At 37.9% G+C, this 22,984-nt stretch overlaps 2 protein-coding genes across 3 annotated transcripts; one reads left to right on the forward strand and one right to left on the reverse strand.

The window, feature by feature from the left end:
• Positions 1–1,701: 1,701 nt before the first annotated feature.
• Positions 1,702–3,567, reverse strand: LOC127639855 (protein BTG1-like). Its single transcript, XM_052122152.1, has 3 exons — positions 3,396–3,567; positions 3,092–3,228; positions 1,702–2,240 (listed from the first exon to the last, which is right to left on the reverse strand). Exons 2-3 carry the CDS (start codon positions 3,207–3,209, stop codon positions 1,897–1,899), a joined length of 462 nt encoding a protein of 153 aa, XP_051978112.1. The 5' UTR covers positions 3,210–3,228; positions 3,396–3,567; the 3' UTR covers positions 1,702–1,896.
• Positions 3,568–7,530: 3,963 nt separating this feature from the next.
• LOC127639671 (ATR-interacting protein-like) lies at positions 7,531–22,943 on the forward strand. 2 transcript variants are annotated; one of them, XM_052121804.1, is made up of 14 exons: positions 7,531–7,758; positions 9,012–9,329; positions 9,510–9,589; positions 9,817–9,987; positions 10,110–10,225; positions 12,149–12,246; positions 12,356–12,439; positions 12,652–12,778; positions 14,674–15,354; positions 19,578–19,720; positions 19,798–19,889; positions 19,984–20,070; positions 20,173–20,431; positions 22,427–22,943. In XM_052121804.1, the coding sequence occupies exons 2-14, from the start codon at positions 9,026–9,028 to the stop codon at positions 22,498–22,500; spliced, it is 2,316 nt and encodes a 771-aa protein (XP_051977764.1). In that variant the 5' UTR covers positions 7,531–7,758; positions 9,012–9,025; the 3' UTR covers positions 22,501–22,943. The 2 variants fall into 2 exon arrangements, with proteins under 2 accessions (XP_051977764.1, XP_051977763.1); XM_052121803.1 differs by having other exon boundaries at positions 19,984–20,431.
• The last annotated feature ends 41 nt before the right edge of the window (positions 22,944–22,984 follow it).

Here is a 22,984-nt window from a genome sequence, read left to right on the forward strand (position 1 = left end):
TTATGTATAATTCAAAGTCATTTATAAAATAAAAATTGGGTTTACAAAGACCCCATTTTTTTGTTGTGTATATGGTATTTTCCTAATAAAATATTTTGTGTATATGGTATTTTCCTAATAAAATAAATAGCTACACAACGTAATGTTGTTTACATTCCAAAATATCATTGTCATCAAAAGTATAAATTTCCATCACATGTGTTCCATGTTGTCCCAACAAATGCAGAATTGTTTATTTTTCTAATACACAAAATTCACATGTATAGGTTCTGCTTAAATCTTTCCAAAACATGTCCTGTCCAGGTCAACACCTTGATTGCAGCTGAAAATATCTATAATAATTACATAATTATATATATATTAGGGCTGTCAATAGATACACATTTTTTTATCGAATTAATTACATGGTGTCCCGATTAATTAATCGCGATTAATCACATTTACAAATATTTGCTGAATATTTATATATGTATATATATATACATATATAAATATTCAGATAATTAAAATGCATTACTGTAGCAGAAGAGTTCATCATTGATAAGACAATACAAAAAGCAGCTATTTAGAATACAATGTATTGTTTACTACCATATTATTGATCATAAGTCAATCATTGACACACAGTTCACAGTAATCCATTTCACAAGTGAATTTATCAATCGGAGATTTATTATGAGGGCTTGTTTAAGGACCCGTCAATGTACACCTGCGTCAGACATGCTTGTGTAGCATCTCGGGTGCGTTGCGTCATAAACATAAAATGTTTAAGTTCACTGTTTCAAGTTAAATATAGTTTAATACTCAATCTTTAAACACATCTTGAGATCTCTTAGTTCGCATTTGCGCTCCTTCAAGTGTTTTGAACGCAAGAATGTAACGCATGTTTGTGTTGTTCTGCTGAAGTGTTTCTTCACTGTATAAACTGTGTGTTGCTCATACAGCTGAAGTTTCTCTTACTGCCCTCTGGAGTAAACAGGTGGTACTACAAGCTTGCGTTTCTCAGGAAATGTGTTAAAAAAATGAACGCATAATTTTTTTGTTAAATTAATTGAACTGAATTAACACGTTAAATTGACAGCCCTAATATAAATATATATATATATATATATATAGTTGAAAAGAAATTCAAAAATAACAAATAAAAATAGTATTTACATTATGTACTATTATAAATGATTAATATATACATAAAAGTAATTTTTTTATGAGATTAAATATAAATGTAAATTTGAGTATTGGCATAGAACTAGAAAACTTTGAACAAATTACTGCAGTTAATAGCTTTCTAAATATTTAATCACAAACTAAAGAGAATAAATATTTTAATATATTTAATAGGTTTAAGATAATCCATAAATATTATCAATGTAACTGCAAATGCAACTATTAAATATATCTACTTTACTTTGGAGAGGTATTGTTTGGCTTCTATAATGATATGTATGAATATAATGAATACCATAGTATTTGGTTAATTGGTTACTACTTTGACCAATTTCAAGAATTGATAAATCTTATAAGCTGTTTATTTAACAAATCCCCTGTTCTTTGTTTCCTTTTGTAAGTTTGTTTCCTAATAAAGCATTAAAACATGACATGGCTTATCAAAACATAAGTTTCGATTAGCTGTGAAACTAGTATATTTAAATGGAATAACCACAAAAAACTTAATTTTTCCAAAAATTCATAGAAAACCTTTTAATAGAAATCTAAAAAAAAAAAAACACACATATTCAACATGACTGTACAGAGAGCTAAAAACATACATTTAATCAAAATACATCTGTATTCACCATTGATTTAAAAAAATCTGCCTGAAAATAATTAGCAAATCAAATGTGAGCAATGCGTTTATTCGCTGTGCCCACAAGCAGCTAATTAGACACCGACTCTTCAGCTAGAGCAAGTCATCATGCCAAACGATTTAGACGGGCTCGTCCGTCCAATTCTCAGTTCATCTTTGCAGCTGTCCGCTGGTGTTTGATTCGTGTCGGACGGAGGCACGGACTCATAGAGAACACATATGGATCCGTCCTCTCCGATCCGGTAGGACACTTCGTAGGGGTCGACCCACATGGTGAGCTCACTTGGCAGTAGTGAGAAGAGCCGTTCCTTTGTGATTCCAATCATACAGGCGGCTTTGCCGATCAAAGGGTCCATCTTATGGTTGATCCGGATACACCTGTAACCGGAACCTCGGCAAGGGGCATTGGGGAACCAGTGATGCTGATAATGATCTACAATGAAAGAACAAAAATCAGACAACATTGAAAATAAAATGTGTATCATTCATGGTAAAAAGCTGACATTTTCTGAAAATGCAAATATTTTGAGGGGTGGGGCTTAATGTCTATTAAGCCCCCCCCCCACCAATTTGGAATGCCCAATTCCCAATGCGCTCTAAGTCCTCATGGTACCGTAGTGACTCGCCTCAATCCATGTGGCAGAGGACGAATCTCAGTTGCCTCCATGTCTGAGAACGTCAATCCACGCATTTTATCACGTGGCTTGTTGAGCGCGTTACCACGGAGACCTAGCGCATGAGGAGGCTTCACGCTACTCTCCACGGCATCCACGCACCATGTGCTCCACCGAGAGTGAGCCACATTAGTGACCACGAGGAGGTTACCCCATGTGACTCTACACTCCCTAGCAACTGGGCCAATTTGGTTGCTAAGGAGCCCTGGCTGGAGTCAGCATCAATACTCGCTGAGCTACCCAGGCCCCCTTTAATGAAGCATTTTGACATTCCTGTTAAAACTTATATTTTTACAGCGTACAGGCCAAAAATTGCCTCGTTGGTGTCAACTTTCCATGCCAAAAGTAGGTTTTTGTTTTAAAATATTTTACTGTGAATATTTTGACATAAAATGATATGCATTTTCTTATTAAAAATCATATTCAAACACAAATAAGGTCATTCATGTGCTGTATTGTTATGAATGGGTTATTGAAAATCCCACTTTGATTGAATACTAATGTAAATATTTTTTGGGGGGGGACTGAGCCCCACTTAATGTCTATGTGGTTATGGTTATGATCTTTTGATCTATGGAAGAAAATAAAATAGCGTTTGATCCCATCTTACCCCCCAAAGCTTCTTCCAAAGAGAATCTGAATTGTTGCAGCTGTTCTTCTGAAAGCAATCTTGTTCCTCTCAATAGACGAGTGACAAAGTTAGCCGCAGTCGAGACTTCAGTTTTCATTTTGAAGTTTTTGCATGAGCTGAAAGGAATGCACGAAACAAACCTGTTTATACAGTGACACACGGTGAAATTGGAGTTTATGAGTTTTTGGGATCAATAAGTACAGCTGAACTCTACTGGCCTATGGCTTTGGCAGATTCCTTTGTTCAAAGCAACACGGAAAAAAGACCCTTAAACATGACTAACCTGCTTCAGTGAATCAGATTAAGTGTATTGAGAGTTTCTACAACTGGTGCGAACGATTCGACACACGTAGTCGTGAAAATGGGTAAATAAATATCTATTTTCGACCACACACTTCCTCCTCCGGCGGTGGTTCGAGCTTTACGTGCAGCTGCAGTTCTGCTGTCGGATGGTAAACACTCTGCAGGCACGCGGCTCCGCCAATCAGAGCGCGAATTTGCGGTGACGTCATAAATTGGTTATTTCCATAAAGAGACTGTAGAGGGTTTGTTTTCCTTTTTAAGGATTTTTGTATTTATTTTGTAATTAGAGATATGTTTTTGATTTTAATACCCCTATGTATATAGTTTTTAATTAAAAACATTATTTAATAAAACATAAAGACTAGAGTTTTTGCTTTCTTTCACGTTTTGTAATAATGCCTGTTTTATTTTACAGTTTATTTTTTAACGTATATGTTTTTGTTTCTATTTATTTACTGTGTGACTCTGAGAGCCCCTCCCTCTCTTTTAACTTTTATTTTGCTTGCGTCATGCTGGATAGCCCCGCCCATCGTAAAGTGCCATTAGTCCCATCCTACTACTCCATAAAGCTTAAAACACATAAACAAAATGTTTTTGTTTATTTTGTTTGATATTGTTTTGTTTGCTTTGGTTTTCTGTTTTGTTTGGTTTTGCTGTTTGGTTTTGTTGTTTTCTGCTCAATATTGTTATGTTTGGTTTTGTAAAAGTTGGTTTTGTTTAATTTTGTTGTTTGGTTTTGTTTGCTTTGGTTTTCTGTTTTGTTTGGTTTTGTTGTTGATTTTTGTTCAATTGTGTTTTGTTTTCTTTTGGTTAATTGTGTTATGTTTGGTTTTGTTATGTTTGGTTTGGTTTTCTGTTTTGTTTGGTTTTGTTGTTGTATTTTGTTAATTTTTGGTTTTGTATAATTTTGTTTTGTTTTGTTTAATTTTATTTTGTTTGCTTTGGTTTACTGTTTTGTTTGGCTTTGTTGTTTTTTGTTCAATTTTGTTATGATTTGTTTTATTTACTTTGTTTTGTTTTTCTGTTTTGTTGGTTTTATTGTTGTTTTTTATAAAAAATGTTATGTTTGCTTTGGTTTTGTTTTGTTTGTTTGTTTGTTTTTCTACTCCACATAGCTCAAAACACATACATTTCTTCTTCTTTTTATTTTTATTTTTTTTGGTTTGTTGTAAAAAAATTAACTTTACCAAAAATCTGGATGCTCCAGCACTCTTTAAAAACTTTAATGCTACGTTCACACCGGACGCGAATAGCGCGTCAGGCGCGAGTGATTTCAATGTTAAGTCAATGCAAAGACGCGTTACGCGCGTAAAAAATTCCTGCGGCGCGAATGAGGCGTAGAGCGCGGCGCGGTAGACGCGAATACGCCTCATTCGCGCGTCAAGTTCGCGCGAATTGCGCGAATTGAGCGTCTGGCGCGTTACGCGCGAATGGTGCATTTTGTGCATTCACGCGTTTGACGCGAATTCGCGTCTGCCGCCCGAGTTGAAAAATCTGAACTTTGGCGTCAATTCGCGCCGCGTTAACCAATCAGGAGCCTAGCTGCCTGCTGCCCTCCTTCCTCTTCTCCTGTGCCATTCCCTGTGGCTCTTCCACCTTCCAAGCGAGGTCCTTTTTGTTCCTGTCTCTTAATGTAAATAGTTTGCACATATTGTTCATTTTTTTTCAGTTCATATTGTTATTTTATATGTTTTGCCTAAATAATTTTTTTTACGTTTTGCCTAAATATGTTTTTTAATGTTATACCTAAAATTACTTCATATGTTTGGCCTCAATAAATTATTTTGTAATATGACTAAATGCCTGGTGTGGTTCTAATGCACAAACAAAGCAAATCTTTTATCACATAACTTGATTTCAATATATGAGACATTTTGATTTTGTATTGATTGCTATTTATTCCATATCTAAATCTAGATTATATGAAACATTATTATTGTAATGTAAAGACAACCAACATTAGTGTCTGGACAGTGTTGAATAAGGAAAAAACACAGGACAGGTTAATTACTTTTTGAGGCTGGCTCCATTTATCATCAAAACAAAAATAAATAAATAATTTAACCTGATATACTACCATGGAAAACCTGACGTCTTTAAAAAGTCTCAACTTAATAAATGTGCATGTTGTGGACCTGACATCCTGGAACTGGGGCTGACAACCTGGGAAAAAAAAATAAATATATATATATATAATAATAATGGACTATTTTTAGATAGTTTAGCTCTTTATAGGTTTGTGGGTGGCTCTTAAAAGAGCCGTTGTGGGGAAGTCATGAGGAGGACTTCAAACGCTACTCCGTCGGCTGAGAAGTGTGCCATGAAGACATCCCTCACCCGGAGTGCCTCTCTGGAGGAGTTGTTGGCCGCAACCCGACCCAGACCTGGCAGTGGCTCCTCTCCAGCATGTCCCGCGCCTGGCTCTGGAGAGGCGGTAATTGAAGACACGCCAGTCATCAGTGGTGGGCACAGCCATGTACTCCTCCACAAGACAGTCCCAGATTGCAGTCACAACCTGGTGGACGATCTGGCTCACTGTTGAGACACCAACCCTGAAGCTGGACGCTATGGTCCTGAATGAGTCCCCTGTGGCAAGAAACCTAGAAAATATTTTTATAAGTACACTTGTAGTTACATATTCAACTATATACAATAACCAGTCTGTTTTACTTTAATGCACCATATTTGTTTGTTTGCTAGCAATTTTGCAAGCAATTTAACAAAGTTTTGAATCTTCAAAACAAAAGGGTATATGTGTATATGGTTTAAATCACTAGTGTGCCAATAACCAACTGATTATCAAAAGAAAGAGTAACGTTACTACAATTGCTTACAGATAGAGACATGACAGTATCATTTTTAGGTTATAGCAGTTAACCGAGTAACGTTATCACTAGAAAGAGCACTACATATTGCTTACAGATAGAGACATTATCACGTCTGCCAAAATAATATTTTATTTTTTTGGTTAACGTTACAGCAGTTAACTGAGTATCACTAGAAAGAGCACCAACAGTGGTATCCGTACCACACAGTTTGAAAAACATTGCTAGCATAGCGTAAATTAACATATATTTAATATACTGTATTTAACATTTTATATACATTTACTAACCGAAGACAGATGGACAGGCGCTCCGCAGCTGGGATAGAGCGCCTGTATCCTCGCTCCGATGCGGGACAACAGGTCATCAAACTGGGCGCGGGACAAGCGGAAGTACCGCTGTAAGCGGCCGTCATCCAGGCGCAGCTCCTGGAGCAAATGATGAAATTCGCCGAACTGGGAACGCCTCCGGAGGGTCTGGTGGACCCAAGTACGGCGACGACGACCCATACGCCGCTGTTCTGCTCTCCAGAGCAAATACAGAGCGGTGACTCTCTCCACGAATGCTCGATCAACATCAGCCATCTTGTAAAAAGATGGCCGTCAACGGATTTCGCCTCTGACGCGCGTCACGCGCGTAAATTTCGCTTCAAACTTTTGTTTTTTACGCGCGTCAATTTCGCTCTTGACGCGCGAATGGATTCAAAGTGGTCAAGCGTATAACTAGACGCGGTAGGCGCGAATTTGACGCGCTATTCGCGTCCGGTGTGAACGCAGCATAAAGCCACAAAAAGTATTTAATTGTGTATCCTTTATCATGTTTTTGTCCTTTTATGGTGTTTTTTTATGTGTAACCCCTGACAGTTTTATATTTAGTAAAATGCCAAGTTTATCTCATGGCCTTATTATATCATTTGTTTTGCAAACTTATTTAAATGCTAAACATCTATTTGTATTAACGAATGCATCAATACGTCGAAGATATATGTGGTTAGCTGTTAAAATATAGAAAACGAATTTTATGAAAACAAACGTCTTTAATTTAGCATTTCATGTGCAGAAACAGGCAAATAAAATTGCAAACGCATAGTTTAGAATCTCTATTTTGTGTGTGTGTGTGTGTGTGTGTAGTGTATACACGTAAACCTATTCAAACAAAACGCGTTTGTGTATTACATTTGTCTCATAAGAATCTCCGTTGTACGTTCGCTGGTCAACGGACCAATCAAATTGCACTGTGACAAACCAAGGCTGCGCTTTAGCCAATCAGATGAGGCTATTCTACCGCGTGCTCTTCCGTCTGGCCGCATGGCCCTCCCCTTTGCAGACTGCTTGAACTTCAGCTCAGAAATGCGGTTAAATCAAAATGTCTTCGGTTATTTGTTTATTTAGTCTTTTAGGTTTATATACTAATAGTTTAAATCCAAAGTAGGTTTGTATTTCACTTTTTGTCCAACATGCTGTTTTGAGCAACTGCAGTGTTTAATAGGCTGTTTGAGAGCGGACACTGAAGCTGCAGGTAAAACACATGCACATTTAGCATTAAATATATGAACATTTGACAGTGTAACACATTGTTAGGTGTTATTTGCTGTCTTTGACAAGAGAATAAACGGGTTCTATTTGCTTGGGATACTCTTAAGAACTTGGTGAGTGTGTTTTCATTCTGTTGTTAGCTAGCGTTTCGCATTTGGCTGCATTTAGCTTTATTTAGCTTTATTTTAGACATTTAAATGGATTACATGAAAACTGTGTTATATTTTAGCATCTTCAGAGTAGTCACCCTTTGCCTAGAATATGCAGACATGAACTCTTGACATTTTCTCAACCAACTTCGTGAGCTATCATCCTGGGATGCTTTTTAAACAGTATTGAAGGAGTTCCCATTTATTTTGGGCACTTATTGTCTGCTTTTCCAAGTCCAAGACACCGATAAAGTCAAAAGTAACACCAGTGGACACCAGCTGCATTAAGTACTGCAGTGCATCTCCTCCTCATGGACTGCACCAGATTTGCCAGTTCTTGCTGTGAGATGTTACCCCACTCTTCCACCAAGGCACTTGCAAGTTCCCGGATATTTCTGGGGGGAATGGCCCTAGCCCTCACCCTCTGATCCAACAGGTCCCGGACGTGCTCAGTGGGTTTGAGATCTGGGCTCTTCGCTGGCCATGGCAGAACACTGACATTCCTGTCTTGCATTGAATCACGCACAGAATGAGCAGTATGGCTGGTGGCATTGTCATGCTGGAGGGTCATGTCAGGATGAGCCTGCAGGAAGGGTACCAAATGAGGGAGGAGGATGTCTTCCCTGTAACGCACAGCATTGAGATGACCTGCAATGGTAACAAGCTCAGTCCGATGATGCTGTGACACACCGCCCCAGACCATGACCTCCAAATTGATCCCGCTCCAGAGTATAAGCCTTGTTGTAACGCTCATTCCTACAATGATAAACTTGTTATTTGGATTTTTACAAAATTATCTTTAAAACACAGTGTCCTGAAAAAGGGATGTTTCTTATTGATGTGTGTATATATATATATATATAAAACCAACATGGATGTCAAGTTTGGAGAAATGTAATCATTACAAGTTTGTTTTAAACTAGATTTTTAAACGATTCTTATCGTATTTGTCAACGATCCATAAATGACATATCTGGTGGGGTTTGAAATATATATAAAAAAAAAATTGTAAATCTGGGATTTAATAGTATAATACATCTAAGACACAGAAGCTTATTCACCATTCTTGCTTCATTGATTACCCCAGAGCTCTCCGTTGACATGGATTTCCCACCGAGGAAGCGGCAGAAGGGACACGAGGTTTCAGCTGGACCTGACCCGTTTGACGACGACATCGATTTCACCCAGGACGACCTGGCCCAGATTGACATCATTGCATCACAGGCCACCACTGGAGACGGTCCGAACAGCAGCTCGAAGAGAACGCTTGGTTCAGTGTTCGCTTGCCCTGACGAGCAGAGCAAAGCGCCTGTGAGGTCCGGCCGAAAAACATTTACCCTTGGAGACGGTTGCAGAAGTAGCACTTCATTTACCAACATTGAACCAGAAAGGAAACATGTCTTTGGTTAGTATAAGACATTATGGAAACATATTCCACTAGTGCATCATGTTCGTACAAGCACTGATATCTAATGTGAACGGTGGGCGGGTCATTTGAGCATTGTTGCAGGCGGTACAGACTTGAGATTGATTAAACTGGTTTTGAAGCATTTCAACATGGTACCAGCATTTTTATCTCACACAGCTGATGAGCATTCCAGTAAAGACAAAGAAGACCTATACTACAAACTATTAGAGGAACAACAAGCAGAGCTAAAGAAAAAGGTTTGTGGTGTCCTTCATAGAATACAGTACGAAGTCCTCTTATGATGTTACGCTCAAGGTCTCTTGCACCAAAAATGTTGTAACTTCGCTTTACGTGACCGACCCTTCTGAACCTTAGAATTAAGCATACTGTTTCTGCTACTGTACATTTATAAAAGAGCACGAAAAGTCCATATGTCCATGAAATGGTCCTTTAAATGTCATCATTCGTCCTCACCTGTGTTCAGCTGAAAGAGGTGGAGGAGGAGATCCTGATGAAGAACGGCGAGATCCGAGTGTTGCGGGACTCTCTGAGACTGGCCAATCAGGAGAGAGAACAGCAGAGGCAGAGCCAGCTCGCTCTGGAGAAAGAGAAAGCTCAAGCTCAGAGTGAACGAGAGAAGGAGCTCTCCAGGAAGGTGCGTCCACATCTCGCTTTACCCGTGCTGGCTGATGATCTCGCAGAGTTGGATGAGATTCGACACCCATTTCAATGTATTGACAGATTTTGTCCCAACTCAAAACGGTTGATTTCTTTCAGGTCCAGTCGCTGCAGTCAGAGTTGCACTTTAAAGAAGCCGAAATGAACGAAATGAAAGGGAAGCTTCAGAGCGTTGAGCGTGGAGGAAAGCAAGCTGGCACACCTGCGCGAAACACGTAAACGGAACAGTCTTGTTTTTTTGTTATATTTGATGCTAATAGAGGCTGTTTTTGCTTCCCCAGTCACTTTTACTCATGTCTTAACTAGTCTGATAATGATATTAAATTGCATTTCTTTCATATTAGTTGGAGGTTTTGGCCACAACAAGACACTCTGTCAATTTCTTAATTTCTTGTATATTGGTTGCTTCATGCTGGGTTGCCCCGCCCAGATAAATCTCATTTGTCCAAAATACCGCTCAAAAAGTTTTTATTTTCTTTTATTTATGTATTTTCTGATGCCAATTGAAACTGTTTTCAGTAGCGGCATTAACCATCACACAATTGCACAGAGCCCCGGACATCGGGAGGCCCCGTTCAGAAAGCTCCGCATAATGCTCAAGGGGTGATGGGTGACCCGTTGCTCTATGTTCGCGTGCGGATACGCTGTTTCAGCCACCTCGAAGCAGTTCACGTGCATTATGATGGTAAAGTGCTGCTGGTGCTGCCTTTGGCGCAATTCCAAACATGTGAAACCGCTTAAAGTAATACAAATGTAAAAACATGACACAGTGTCCCAAAAATGTAGGAGCTGACCGCGTTTTACCAGATTTGCAATAAGGAACGTTGTAAACCATCAAAAAGAGTTGGAAACTGGAGTTCTGTCAAAATAAAAGCTCTAGGCAACAACATACTGTATACTAACATTTTTCTAATTAAAAGTTGTATATATTAATATTAATGCACTATATGAACTAGCAATGAACAATTTTATGTTTATAATATTACATTTACCAAGATGTTAAAAAATACGGTAAAAATGTCCGAAATAAAAGAGAGTGAAATTCGAAATGTTTTGTAAAAATATATGCAAGTAAAAAAAGCGTCTTTTTTTTTGTTACCGTATTGTTGCATGCAAATTATATTTATTATAAATTAAATAACATTCTTGTGTTTATTTAGTGGAAAATATATATATATTTTTTAATTATGATATAGGGGCCCTGGGTATCTCGGCAAGTAAAAACGCTGACTACCACCCCTGGAGTCGTGAGTTCAAATCCAGGGTGTGCTGAGTGACTCATGCCAGGTCTCCTAAGCAACCAAATTGGCCCGGTTGCTAGGGAGGGTAGGGTCACATGGGGTAACCTCCTCGTGGTCGCTATAATGTGGTTCTCGCTCTCGGTGGGGCATGTGGGAGTTGTGCGTGGATGCTGCAGAGAATAGCGTTGAAGCGTCCACACGTGCTACGTCTCCGTGGTAACGCACTCAACAAGCCACGTGATAAGATGTGCAAATTGACGGTCTCAGACACAGAGGCAATTGAGCTTCTTCCTTCGCTACCTGGGTTTTGGGGAGAAAAGGGGAGAGAGAAAAAAATATGATATAAAATCACTTTTATGTAATGTCCCCTGGTTGTATGTCAAAAGGGGGCCCCCGGCTGGATGTTTGCATGGGGCCTTGGAAATCGTAACCCCGCCCCTGACTGTTTTTGCCAATAACTTTTACTCTTGTCATAACCTGCTCGATAATGCTATTAAATCACATCTCTTCATTGCAAGTCTTTGGGCTTAGTGACAACAAGACAATTATTACATTTTTTGACTCAAGGACACTATGGGGGGGGGGCTGGGGATCGAACCAGCAACCTTCTGCTTACCAGTTTAGTGCTTTAGGGCACTACGCCACCTCCACTCATAAAATGTCATTGGGCCCAAAGCCTGCTCCACATAGCTGTATATTACACGTCAAATATGTTCTGATTGGCTGATTTAGTTGCTTTTTGCAACATTTAAGCTTTTAATACAAATGAGTTGTAAACCTTAGAACTGGTTATATGATGGTTTAAAATCAATACAGAATTGTAATCGTTTATGCTCTTTAAGCATGTTTATTATTGATCACTCTGGACAAATACGTGTTGATGTCTTGTTAACACAGTGTCCACACTCCTGCTGGTCATGCGTTTATGACAAAGGAAAGCTTTTTAGCTGAGCTGTCCAAGACAACATCTCCAATCAAAGGCCAGTTATTACAGGGTATGGATTATTTCTTTCTCACACAGCCACATTGTAAATGCACATTTACTGTCTGTTGAGGTGTTTATATTGTCATTTGACGTTCAACATCAAACGTTCAAACTCTCAGATGAGAAACCAGCACAGTCCGAAAGTTCCTCAACAGAAGAGCCACATTTAGAGAGAAACCTCAGATCAGACCCCCATCAGGAAGGTAGTTACTGACACGTCCCTTGCCATTAAAGGAGATGTTAGGCAGAACGTAAGGCTCAGTCGCTATTCACTTTTATGGAATGGAAAAAGGATGCAATGAATATCGAATGGTGACTGAGACCATCTGCCTAACATCTATTATGTTATGCATATTCCTTTAACTTTAGTCTAAACTTTTGGGTTACATGGTTTTGGGTTTTTTTTATGCTCTAGGTTGTCCATTACTAAACCTTCTGCTGCAGCAGCCGTTAGATCCGAGTTCTCTGGGTCTCTGTCACCTGCTGTCGATCAGTCCTGACACTCTGCCAAACGTCCTATCACAGCATGGCTACATCACACCGTAAGTCTCAAAAGCTACGCCCACTGGGAGGGGCATTCCAACATTTCTACACACTTGTCTTACAATCTGAAAATGCATAAGTAGGGTTTGGGTTTAGTAAATGTATTTGGCTTCATATAAAATCGATAGAAGTCACCACAGTGATAAACCAAACGCATGTGTCAGGTTTTGCTATCATTGCTAAGAACTACATTTTCAAACCAGAAAACACTATTTTATATGGACCTTACTCAATTTCATAAAAGCACAAAATGTCTTTTTTTAGATGTAAATATGTGACAAGTTTAGTCTATATTAATTATAACTAGATTATTATCCTAAATAATCAGCTCTAACACTAGTATGAGCCGTAGTAATAGTGATGCTTGCATTATCAACACTACTGATTCATTTTTATTTTAAAACCGTTGTTAATGTCCCTGCCATGTACTGTATATAATAACAACATGTGTATAAGCAGTTTTGAAAGTCCTCCCTCTTTGTAAACATTGAGTCCACTACAGTGAACTATTTGCATTCATTGATTGTTTTGGGAATTCACTGGTATAACGTGAATCATACAGTGTAAAACGCATGGAAATGTTGACATTGTAGACATTGGTGTTTTCAGAAGGAACCCTCACATTTCCATTACAGCAATGTCAACAATGGTATTTTCCAATGGAATGTTTATATTTAGATTTTAAACAATTCCTACATTGGAAATGTTTAACCAATCTGGAAAAAAATCATTGAAATGTCCCAAGCAACATAATGGATATGTTTGGTCCATAAAACACAAAATACAGAATAGAACTTTTTTATATTTATTCCAGATTTAAATTTTTTATTTTAAAGCATTTACCTTTATTCATTTACCAGATTCATTTATTCAAAGCATTGCATTTATAGTGCATGCAAGCTTTAGATTTCATCAGTACTTGCGGTCACTGGGATTCAAACCCTTGACTTTGCCACTGCTATTGCAATGCTCTTCCTGTTGACCTGCACACTTCGAAGTTGTTTTGTTAAATCAAAGATATTTTTACGTTTTAATAGCATGTTCAAAGACAGTATCCATTGAATATGTTTACATAGACACCAGAAAAGGGCTTATTGCGAGAAAGTGGCATTTCCATTTACATGCACTGTACAGGTATAAGCGCCGTACTGTACACTCCCGTATACATGCGGCTCGTCCATAAGTGGTCATTTTCTTGTGTGATCCTTTGTAAATAACAAACATGGCATCCGAGGAAGACATTGATATTTTATTCTCTGTTGCTTCGCTTTATTTCCAGATATTCCAGTGTTTTTGCTGTGTTTGTTTCCTTAACTTTCTGTTGAAACCTGCAGTGGAATTGCACTGCAGTAGTGGGGCTTCCCTCTTTCTTCAAACTCTGGGATTCTCCTAATGTATGAACGCATTCTGTATACGCAAACGTGAGGGACAGTCAATATTTTACATTGGTGTGTTTATAAATGGGTATAGTTTATAGTGTATGTGATTTTCCCTCTGTACTCCCAGAAATGTTGAATTCTTTCCAATGTGTTGACATATTGTTGGACTTATTTGATAGCAGGTCTGTTCACGCACATACGCACTCCTCAAAAACCTGTAAGAACTGCACTTATGCGTTTACCTGACCACATAAGTCATAAGGTTTTTGGGAGAAACCCAGGTGCAATAAACCACTTTCTCTTAATCCCTGAAACGGCATAAGGAAATCGGCATTCTCGTTTACATGACGTTTCAAAACTCTTTATGCAAAAACTCTGGAATAAATCGTTTTCATGTCAAATGTGGTCAGTGTCCATTGTTTTTAAAATGCCGACTTTTATTGCATATTTGAACATCTACTCGACAAGGTTAGATAGTTGCAAATGTTCTCACTATTTATTTTTCTTCATTCCAGGGAATCGTTGGCAAATTCCAGCTCAGCCTCTTCAGAATTCAGAGTGTTTCATCGCCCACAAGCTCGATTTCATGAACTGCAGAATCTTGCTATGTCTGCACTGACCGCAATAGCTCTCCGTCACACTACGATTGTATCACGTAACGGCAACACTGCGACTCTCCAACAAAGTTGCCCCGCCGCGGTCCACTTCCTCCCGCTACTCACCTACCACATCAGCACATACTGTCAGTCGCTGGAATCTGTCGAGAGTTCTGGAAAGACATCGCTTCATGGAAGCTCGCTGTCAAGTTCCTCCGAATCCAGCTTGGCCTCAAGTATTGAGGAATCGCTCGGCAGTCAAGAAGAGTTTGCATTGGCTGCCATGAAAGCTCTGTATCACCTAGTGTGCTACAGCAGTGAAGCTCTGGAGATGATGTTATGCCACCCTGATGGAGAGATCCCAGAGCGATCCGATGTGAACAGGCCACATTGTTCAAAGAATTTCCTCGACACTGCAGATCATCTAAATGGAGAGAGCCCACACAGGTCCCACTCCCAGCTCCCTCTACTCAGGAGGCTTCTACAGTTGGCAGATCCAGGGTTCCTTACCAGTGCTGTCCAGAGGGAGGCGGTAGTGAGCACCAGTCTGAGGACTCTGTGTATGCTGGCTGAGAAAGCACAGGAGAACCAGTTGCTGAGGTAATGAGTATGTGATTATTTTAATCAGATTAAGATGTTTGGAAAGGCATGCTACATACCAATTAGAGTATTCTTTTATTATAGTTTACTATTTCAATGTGTGCTACTCATAGTATTTCAGCAATATGTATTCAAAGTATTACTCTATATACTGCCTGGCCAAAACAAAGTTTCATGTTCTAATATGTCATTGGACCGCCTTTAGCTTTGATTAGGGCACGCATTCATTGTGGCATTGTCTCGACAACCTAATGCAACGTCACAACATTTATTTCCATCCAGAGTTGCATTAATTTTTGACCAAGATCTTGTGTTGATGATGGGAGATTCAAACCACTCTGTAAAGTCTTCTCCAGCACATCCCAAAGACTTTCAGTGGGGTTAATGTCAGGATTCTGTGGTGGCAAATTCATGTGTGAAAATGATTCCTCATGATCCCTGAACCACTCTTTCACAAATTGATCCTGATGAATCTTGGCATTGACATCCTGGAATATGTCAGTGAATAACAAATCCATTGATGGGATAACCTGGTCATTGAGTACATTATGGTAGTCAGCTGACTTAATTTTATCGCCGCATAACATTGCTGATCCTAGACCAGTGGGGTATTCCAGAAAGCAGGTTAAGCAACTTACCCGGGTAAATTCATTTGAAGTGGATAATCTCAACTTTTGGTCCAAAAACTGAGGTAACTTTCAAAGTAGCCATAGCTACTTACTCTCTGAACATAACCTGCTCTGGAATAGATTATGTTCCAGAGTTAATTAATTTCAGGTAGATGTCAGTAAGTTTGAGACACAGTGGGCACGGAAGTTAGACTGCACACAATATTAAACTTTTAAAGCATTATTATTGTAAATTGCAATCTTTACCGCACAAGCCTTCACATAACTCACATTTCCAGTCTCGAACTCCACAGAGTTGCAACACAAAATTGAAAAAATTGTGTACATTGTGCTTTATCTTTTAATGAGAAGTTTTTAATACTGTAATATTTTTACATTTTAAAATATTAAGGAACACTTTAAAGTATATCACTCGTAGTATTTCTGCAGTATGTATTCAAAGTATACTACACGTAGTATTGCTGCAGTATGTATTCAAAGTATACCACACGTAGTATTTGTGCAGTATGTATTCAAAATATACCACACATAGTATTTCTGCTGTATGTATTCAAAGTATACCACCTGTAGTATTTCTGCTGTATGTATTCAAAGTATACTACACATATGTATTCAAAGTATACCACCTGTAGTATTTCTGCTGTATGTATTCAAAGTATACTACACATATGTATTCAAAGTATACCACCTGTAGTATTTCTGCTGTATGTATTCAAAGTGTACTACACATATGTATTCAAAGTATACCACTCGTAGTATTTCTGCAGTATGTTTTCAAAGTATACCACTCGTAGGATTTGTGCAGTATTTTTTCAAAGTATACTACACGTAGTATTTCTGCTGTATGTATTCAAAGTATACCACACGTAGTATTTCTGCTGTATGTATTCAAAGTATACTACATGTAGTATTGCTGCAGTATGTATTCAAAGTATACCACACGTAGTATTTCTGCTGTATGTATTCAAAGTATACTACATGTAGTATTGCTGCAGTATGTATTCAAAGTATACCACACGTAGTATTTCTGCTGTATGTATTCAAAGTATACCACTCGTAGTATTTCTGCAGTATGTATTCAAAGTATACCACTCGTAGGATTTCTGCAGTATGTTTTCAAAGTATACCACTCGTAGGATTTGTGCAGTATGTATTCAAAGTATACCACACATAGTATTTCTGCTGTATGTATTCAAAGTATACCACTCGTAGGATTTGTGCAGTATGTATTCAAAGTATACCACACATAGTATTTGTGCAGTATGTATTCAAAGTATACCACTCGTAGTATTTCTGCAGTATGTATTCAAAGTATACCACTCGTAGTATTTCTGCAGTATGTATTCAAAGTATACCACTCGTAGGATTTGTGCAGTATGTATTCAAAGTATACCACACGTAGTATTTCTGCAGTATGTTTTCAAAGTATACCACTCGTAGTATTTGTGCAGTATGTATTCAAAGTATACTACACGTAGTATTTGTGCTGTATGTATTCAAAGTATACCACACATATGTATTCAAAGTATACCACACGTAGTATTTCTGCAGTATGTATTCAAAGTATACCACACATAGTATTTCTGCTGTATGTATTCAAAGTATACTACACATATGTATTCAAAGTATACCACACGTAGTATTTGTGCAGTATGTATTCAAAGTATACCACTTGTAGGATTTGTGCAGTATGTATTCAAAGTATACCACACGTAGTATTTGTGCAGTATGTATTCAAAGTATACTACACATATGTATTCAAAGTATACCACTCGTAGTATTTCTGCAGTATGTATTCAAAGTATACTACACATATGTATTCAAAGTATACCACCTGTAGTATTTCTGCTGTATGTATTCAAAGTGTACTACACACATGTATTCAAAGTATACCACACGTAGTATTTCTGCAGTATGTTTTCAAAGTATACCACTCGTAGGTTTTGTGCAGTATGTATTCAAAGTATACCACTCGTAGGATTTCTGCAGTATGTTTTCAAAGTATACCACTCGTAGGTTTTGTGCAGTATGTATTCAAAGTATACCACACGTAGTATTTCTGCAGTATGTATTCAAAGTATACTACATGTATGTTTTCAAAGTATACCACTCGTAGGCTTTGTGCAGTATGTTTTTAAAGTATACCACTCGTAGGATTTGTGCAGTATGTATTCAAAGTATACCACTTGTAGTATTTCTGCAGTATGTTCTCAAAGTATACCACTCGTAGTATTTCTGCAGTATGTTTTCAAAGTATACCACTCGTAGTATTTCTGCAGTATGTTTTCAAAGTATACCACTCGTAGTATTGCTGCAGTATGTATTCAAAGTATACCACTCGTAGTATTTCTGCAGTATGTTTTCAAAGTATACCACTCGTAGTATTTCTGCAGTATGTATTCAAAGTATACCACACGTAGTATTTCTGCAGTATGTATTCAAAGTATACTACACGTATGTTTTCAAAGTATACCACTCGTAGTATTTCTGCAATATGTATTCAAAGTATACTACACGTATGTTTTCAAAGTATACCACTCGTAGTATTTCTGCAGTATGTTTTCAAAGTATACCACACGTAGTATTTCTGCAGTATGTATTCAAAGTATACCACTCATAGTATTTCTGCAGTATGTTTTCAAAGTATACCACTCGTAGTATTGCTGCAGTATGTATTCAAAGTATACCACTCGTAGTAGTGCTGCAGTATGTATTCAAAGTATACCACTCATAGTATTTCTGCAGTATGTATTCAAAGTATACCACTCGTAGTATTTCTGCAGTATGTATTCAAAGTATACCACTCGTAGTATTTCTGCAGTATGTATTCAAAGTATACCACTCGTAGTATTTCTGCAGTATGTTTTCAAAGTATACCACTCGTAGTATTTCTGCAGTATGTATTCAAAGTATACCACACGTAGTATTTCTGCAGCATGTATTCAAAGTATACTACACGTATGTTTTCAAAGTATACCACTCGTAGTATTTCTGCAATATGTATTCAAAGTATACTACACGTATGTTTTCAAAGTATACCACTCGTAGTATTTCTGCAGTATGTTTTCAAAGTATACCACTCGTAGTATTGCTGCAGTATGTTTTCAAAGTATACCACACGTAGTATTTCTGCAGTATGTATTCAAAGTATACCACTCATAGTATTTCTGCAGTATGTTTTCAAAGTATACCACTCATAGTAGTGCTGCAGTATGTATTCAAAGTATACCACTCATAGTATTTCTGCAGTATGTATTCAAAGTATACCACTCATAGTATTTCTGCAGTATGTATTCAAAGTATACCACACGTAGGATTTGTGCATTATGTATTCAAAGTATACCACTCGTAGTATACGTTTTTGTCATAATCCTATTTGTTTCTGAAATGGTGTTTGGATACTACTCTCTGGATAAGATATGCATGTAATGAGGTCATGTGACAATATAGTACACTGTTTGATGTATTTGTCACACATGTTATAATTTTCACATTTGCACAGTACATACTGCACAGTATGCAGTAAATTAATATTCCATTCCAGTGTTTTTCCACATTTACAAGCTAAACCATTGCTTCATCTCTCAAATGCAGACTCAAGGATGTCATGTCAAGTCAAGTGTTGACGAAATGCCTGACTCTGGAGACGTCCTGCAGAATAGTCCATCTGTCTGTGAGGTTCCTGTCGTGTATCATCTACAGTGACGAAATGGCCACTAAACTTGGTTTGCATGAATGTAAGTGCCATTACGTCTTGAACGCTATTGTAGTCCCTGCACATTATGTTAAAAACAAAACTTATTTCTTCTCGTAGTTCCATGTCTTCTTCTGAGAATATTCCAGTATGTCACCTCCAGGCCAGATAAGTTTGTTTCAGAGGACACATGGAGTCGTTTGGAACTTGAGGTGATTATCATGATGTATTCGTACTCTAATAAAGAGTATCCTGTTAAACAGAGCAATCAGATGTTTTAATAGTTATTTAATCATATGTCAACAGGTTATTGGGTTATTGACCAAACTTTTGACGCAAAAGACTGGCTCATGGGCTGCTCTGGGTGAATCATCCTGCCAGTGTATAAACGAGGTTAACAGCGACACAAAAGAAAACGCAACTGCTGAAATGTATCACAATGCTGAGAGACTCTTGTATTACCATTTTGTGCCAATTCTGTTCATCTGTTCTCAGGTGGTGCGGACGGTGGTGGTGGTTTTACACAAGCAGTGGCTGAGAACCAAAAGGCTAGAAAGTCAAATGGCGAGTAATCTCATCTGGACGAGTACTGGATTCCATGTACTGCGAGAGTCGCTAATGCTGCTGCACTGGCTGCTGGTAAACGACTCGTCATTTTCTGAACACTGTCTGGACGTGCTGCACATGTACGATCAGGTCATTCCTGCCATCAGAGACACATTCCGACTGGTCCCAGATCTGTCTGAGAGTGAAGGTGAGTTCTTGTTTTTACATTTTATTATAGTTCTGTCCTTTTGATTTTTACTGGATAGAAATGTTATTCATGTTGTTCCAAACTGGTATGACTTTCTAATGTGGATAGGGATTAAAATGAAATGTTTTTCATTTCGGTTCATTTTGAACAGAGTATTTATACTTGAACAAGTATTTTTTTTTCGTTCCGGCATTCTTCGGCTTCCTTTTCAGATGGTAACTGGTTGGAACGGATAATAATGTTCAAATCTGCATTAATCAATTTCTAACAATAATTCAATGAAGACTTGAAAACAAAAGTTTTTTTTTACCTCCTAATATTTTCCCTTTTATCTTTGGTTTGATGAAAAAATGATCATAACAAAATAATAATGTTGGGGTTAGGTTTAGGTACTAGGGTTAGTTAGGTTAGTTTTAGGTACTAGGGTTAGTTAGGTTAGGTACTAGGGTTAGTTTTTAGGTACTAGGGTTCGTTAGGTTAGTTTTAGGTACTAGGGTTCGTTAGGTTAGGGATAGGTACTAGGGTTAGTTAGGTTTAGGTATTAGGGTTAGGTACTAGTGTTGGTTAGGTTTAGGTACTAGGGTTAGTTAGGTTTAGGTATTAGGGTTGGTTAGGTTTAGGTACTGGGGCTATGTTCTTAGGGTTAGTTTTAGGTACTAGGGTTAGTTAGGTTAGGGATAGGTACTAGGGTTAGTTAGGTTTAGGTATTATGGTTAGGTACTAGGGTTGGTTAGGTTTAGGTACTAGGGTTGGTTAGGTTTAGGTACTAGGGTTAGTTAGGTTTAGGTATTAAGGTTAAGTACTAGGGTTAGTTAGGTTTAGGTATCAGGGTTAGTTAGGTTAGTTTTAGGTACTAGGGGTAGTTAGGTTAGTTTTAGGTACTAGGGGTAGTTAGGTTTAGGTACTAGGGTTGGTTAGGTTTAGGTACTAGGGTTAGTTAGGTTTAGGTATTAAGGTTAGGTACTAGGGTTAGTTAGGTTTAGGTATCAGGGTTAGTTAGGTTAGTTTTAGGTACTAGGGGTAGTTAGGTTTAGGTACTAGGGTTAGTTAGGTTAGTTTTAGGTACTAGGGTTAGTTAGGTTAGTTTTAGGTACTAGGGGTAGTTAGGTTGGGTTAGTTTTAGGTACTAGGGTTAGTTAGGTTAGGTTTAGGTACTAGGGTTAGTTAGGTTAGGTTTAGGTACTAGGGTTAGTTAGGTTAGGTTTAGGTACTAGGGTTAGTTAGGTTAGGTTAGTTTTAGGTACTAGGGTTAGTAAGGTTAGGTTTAGGTACTAGGGTTAGTACGGTTAGGTGTTCGGGTTAGGTTAGTAAACAAGTAATTATTAACTGGTTACCAGGTTTTAAAAATTACACTTTCACTCCGGAACAATTAAAAGGAACAAAAAGTTTTGTTTTGTTTGTTTTCTGTGTATTTTCGTTCCATGAACCGTTTCTAGTCACTGACTGTGGAACACAAAGTTATACCATCTGAAGGCTCTGTTGGTTGCTCTTTTCCATGTAATTACCATGAATGGGAACCGAAGCTTTGGAGATAAAAAAAAAAAAGATGGCGAAAGCACCATAAACATAATGTGAATGTTGTCCGTACAACAAAAAATAGCTTTTCGGATGAAAATCTTGACATCCGCTCTAGTCGTCAGTGGCGTGTTTATTACAGTAGGTTTTCGATTTGTGCCAATGGTTTCTATGATCTACTCAGGCTTACGATGCTTTGGGAAATGCAGCCCAGGCCAGTTGTGTGAACTGGATCAGTAGATTCATTGATGAGGTTTGAAGTCACATGGGACATTTTAATTGGTGCAAGCAGTATGTGGCAAAAAATTTTCCTTTTGTGTTGCACGGAAAAAGGAAAGTCATACTGGTTTTGAACAACATAAATGATGACAGAAATGTTCATTTTGGGTGAACAAACCCTTTTAATGATAACGAAGACATTTGTTTTAAAATGCTACTGAAGCTCTTTAAAAAAAAATTTACATTGTTGTTGGTTTTCAGAACTGGCTCTAGAAGAGATCTGCCGCTCTGAAACTGAATATGTTGAAGACATGGACACTGAAACGGGACCTTAATGATCAAATGTGAAGTGAAGTCAGAGGTTTTGCAATGAACAATATCTCATTTCTGCAGATTGTCTCATTCCTTTTAAGACTTGAGCACTTAAATCCTGAATTAAAGACAGTTAAATCTATATCACGCCTGGAATTTGAGAAAGTAGACTTCCATTGTAAGTGTGATATTTGTTTTCATGAGGCACGAGTCAATATCGCTATCCGTTGTGCTGTTAAAACAGTTTGTGACTGTTATTTGAACTTTTTCAAATGTAGAAAAATGGAAATGAATGTGTGCCACAACCTTTACATTTGTACAGTTAAAACTGCTAAGCAACAATTAATTTATAGGTAATTAGTTTAGAGAAAACACATAAATGCCCCAAATCAATACTGACATACTGTCTTAAAATACATACAGTATGTACTTTACCATCAATTGCACATTTTGCATTTGAAGTGTGTAACGAAATTATGCAATTGGGATTCGACATCAGTAACCTCA

This window comes from Xyrauchen texanus, chromosome 48 (genome assembly GCF_025860055.1).
Source record: "Xyrauchen texanus isolate HMW12.3.18 chromosome 48, RBS_HiC_50CHRs, whole genome shotgun sequence".
Taxonomy (NCBI): domain Eukaryota; kingdom Metazoa; phylum Chordata; class Actinopteri; order Cypriniformes; family Catostomidae; genus Xyrauchen; species Xyrauchen texanus.

Bases quoted from the DNA above. Each gene is read 5' to 3' on its own strand.
- LOC127639855 (XM_052122152.1), bottom strand. From the start codon at position 3,209: ATGAAAACTGAAGTCTCGACTGCGGCTAACTTTGTCACTCGTCTATTG. The intron at 2,241-3,091 runs GTAAGATGGGAT...CTTTCATTGTAG, and splicing joins TTTGGAAGAAGCTTTGGGGG to ATCATTATCAGCATCACTGG.
- LOC127639671 (XM_052121803.1), top strand. From the start codon at position 9,026: ATGGATTTCCCACCGAGGAAGCGGCAGAAGGGACACGAGGTTTCAGCT. The intron at 12,779-14,673 runs GTAAGTCTCAAA...TCTTCATTCCAG, and splicing joins CAGCATGGCTACATCACACC to GGAATCGTTGGCAAATTCCA. The intron at 20,432-22,426 runs GTGAGTTCTTGT...GTTGGTTTTCAG, and splicing joins AGATCTGTCTGAGAGTGAAG to AACTGGCTCTAGAAGAGATC.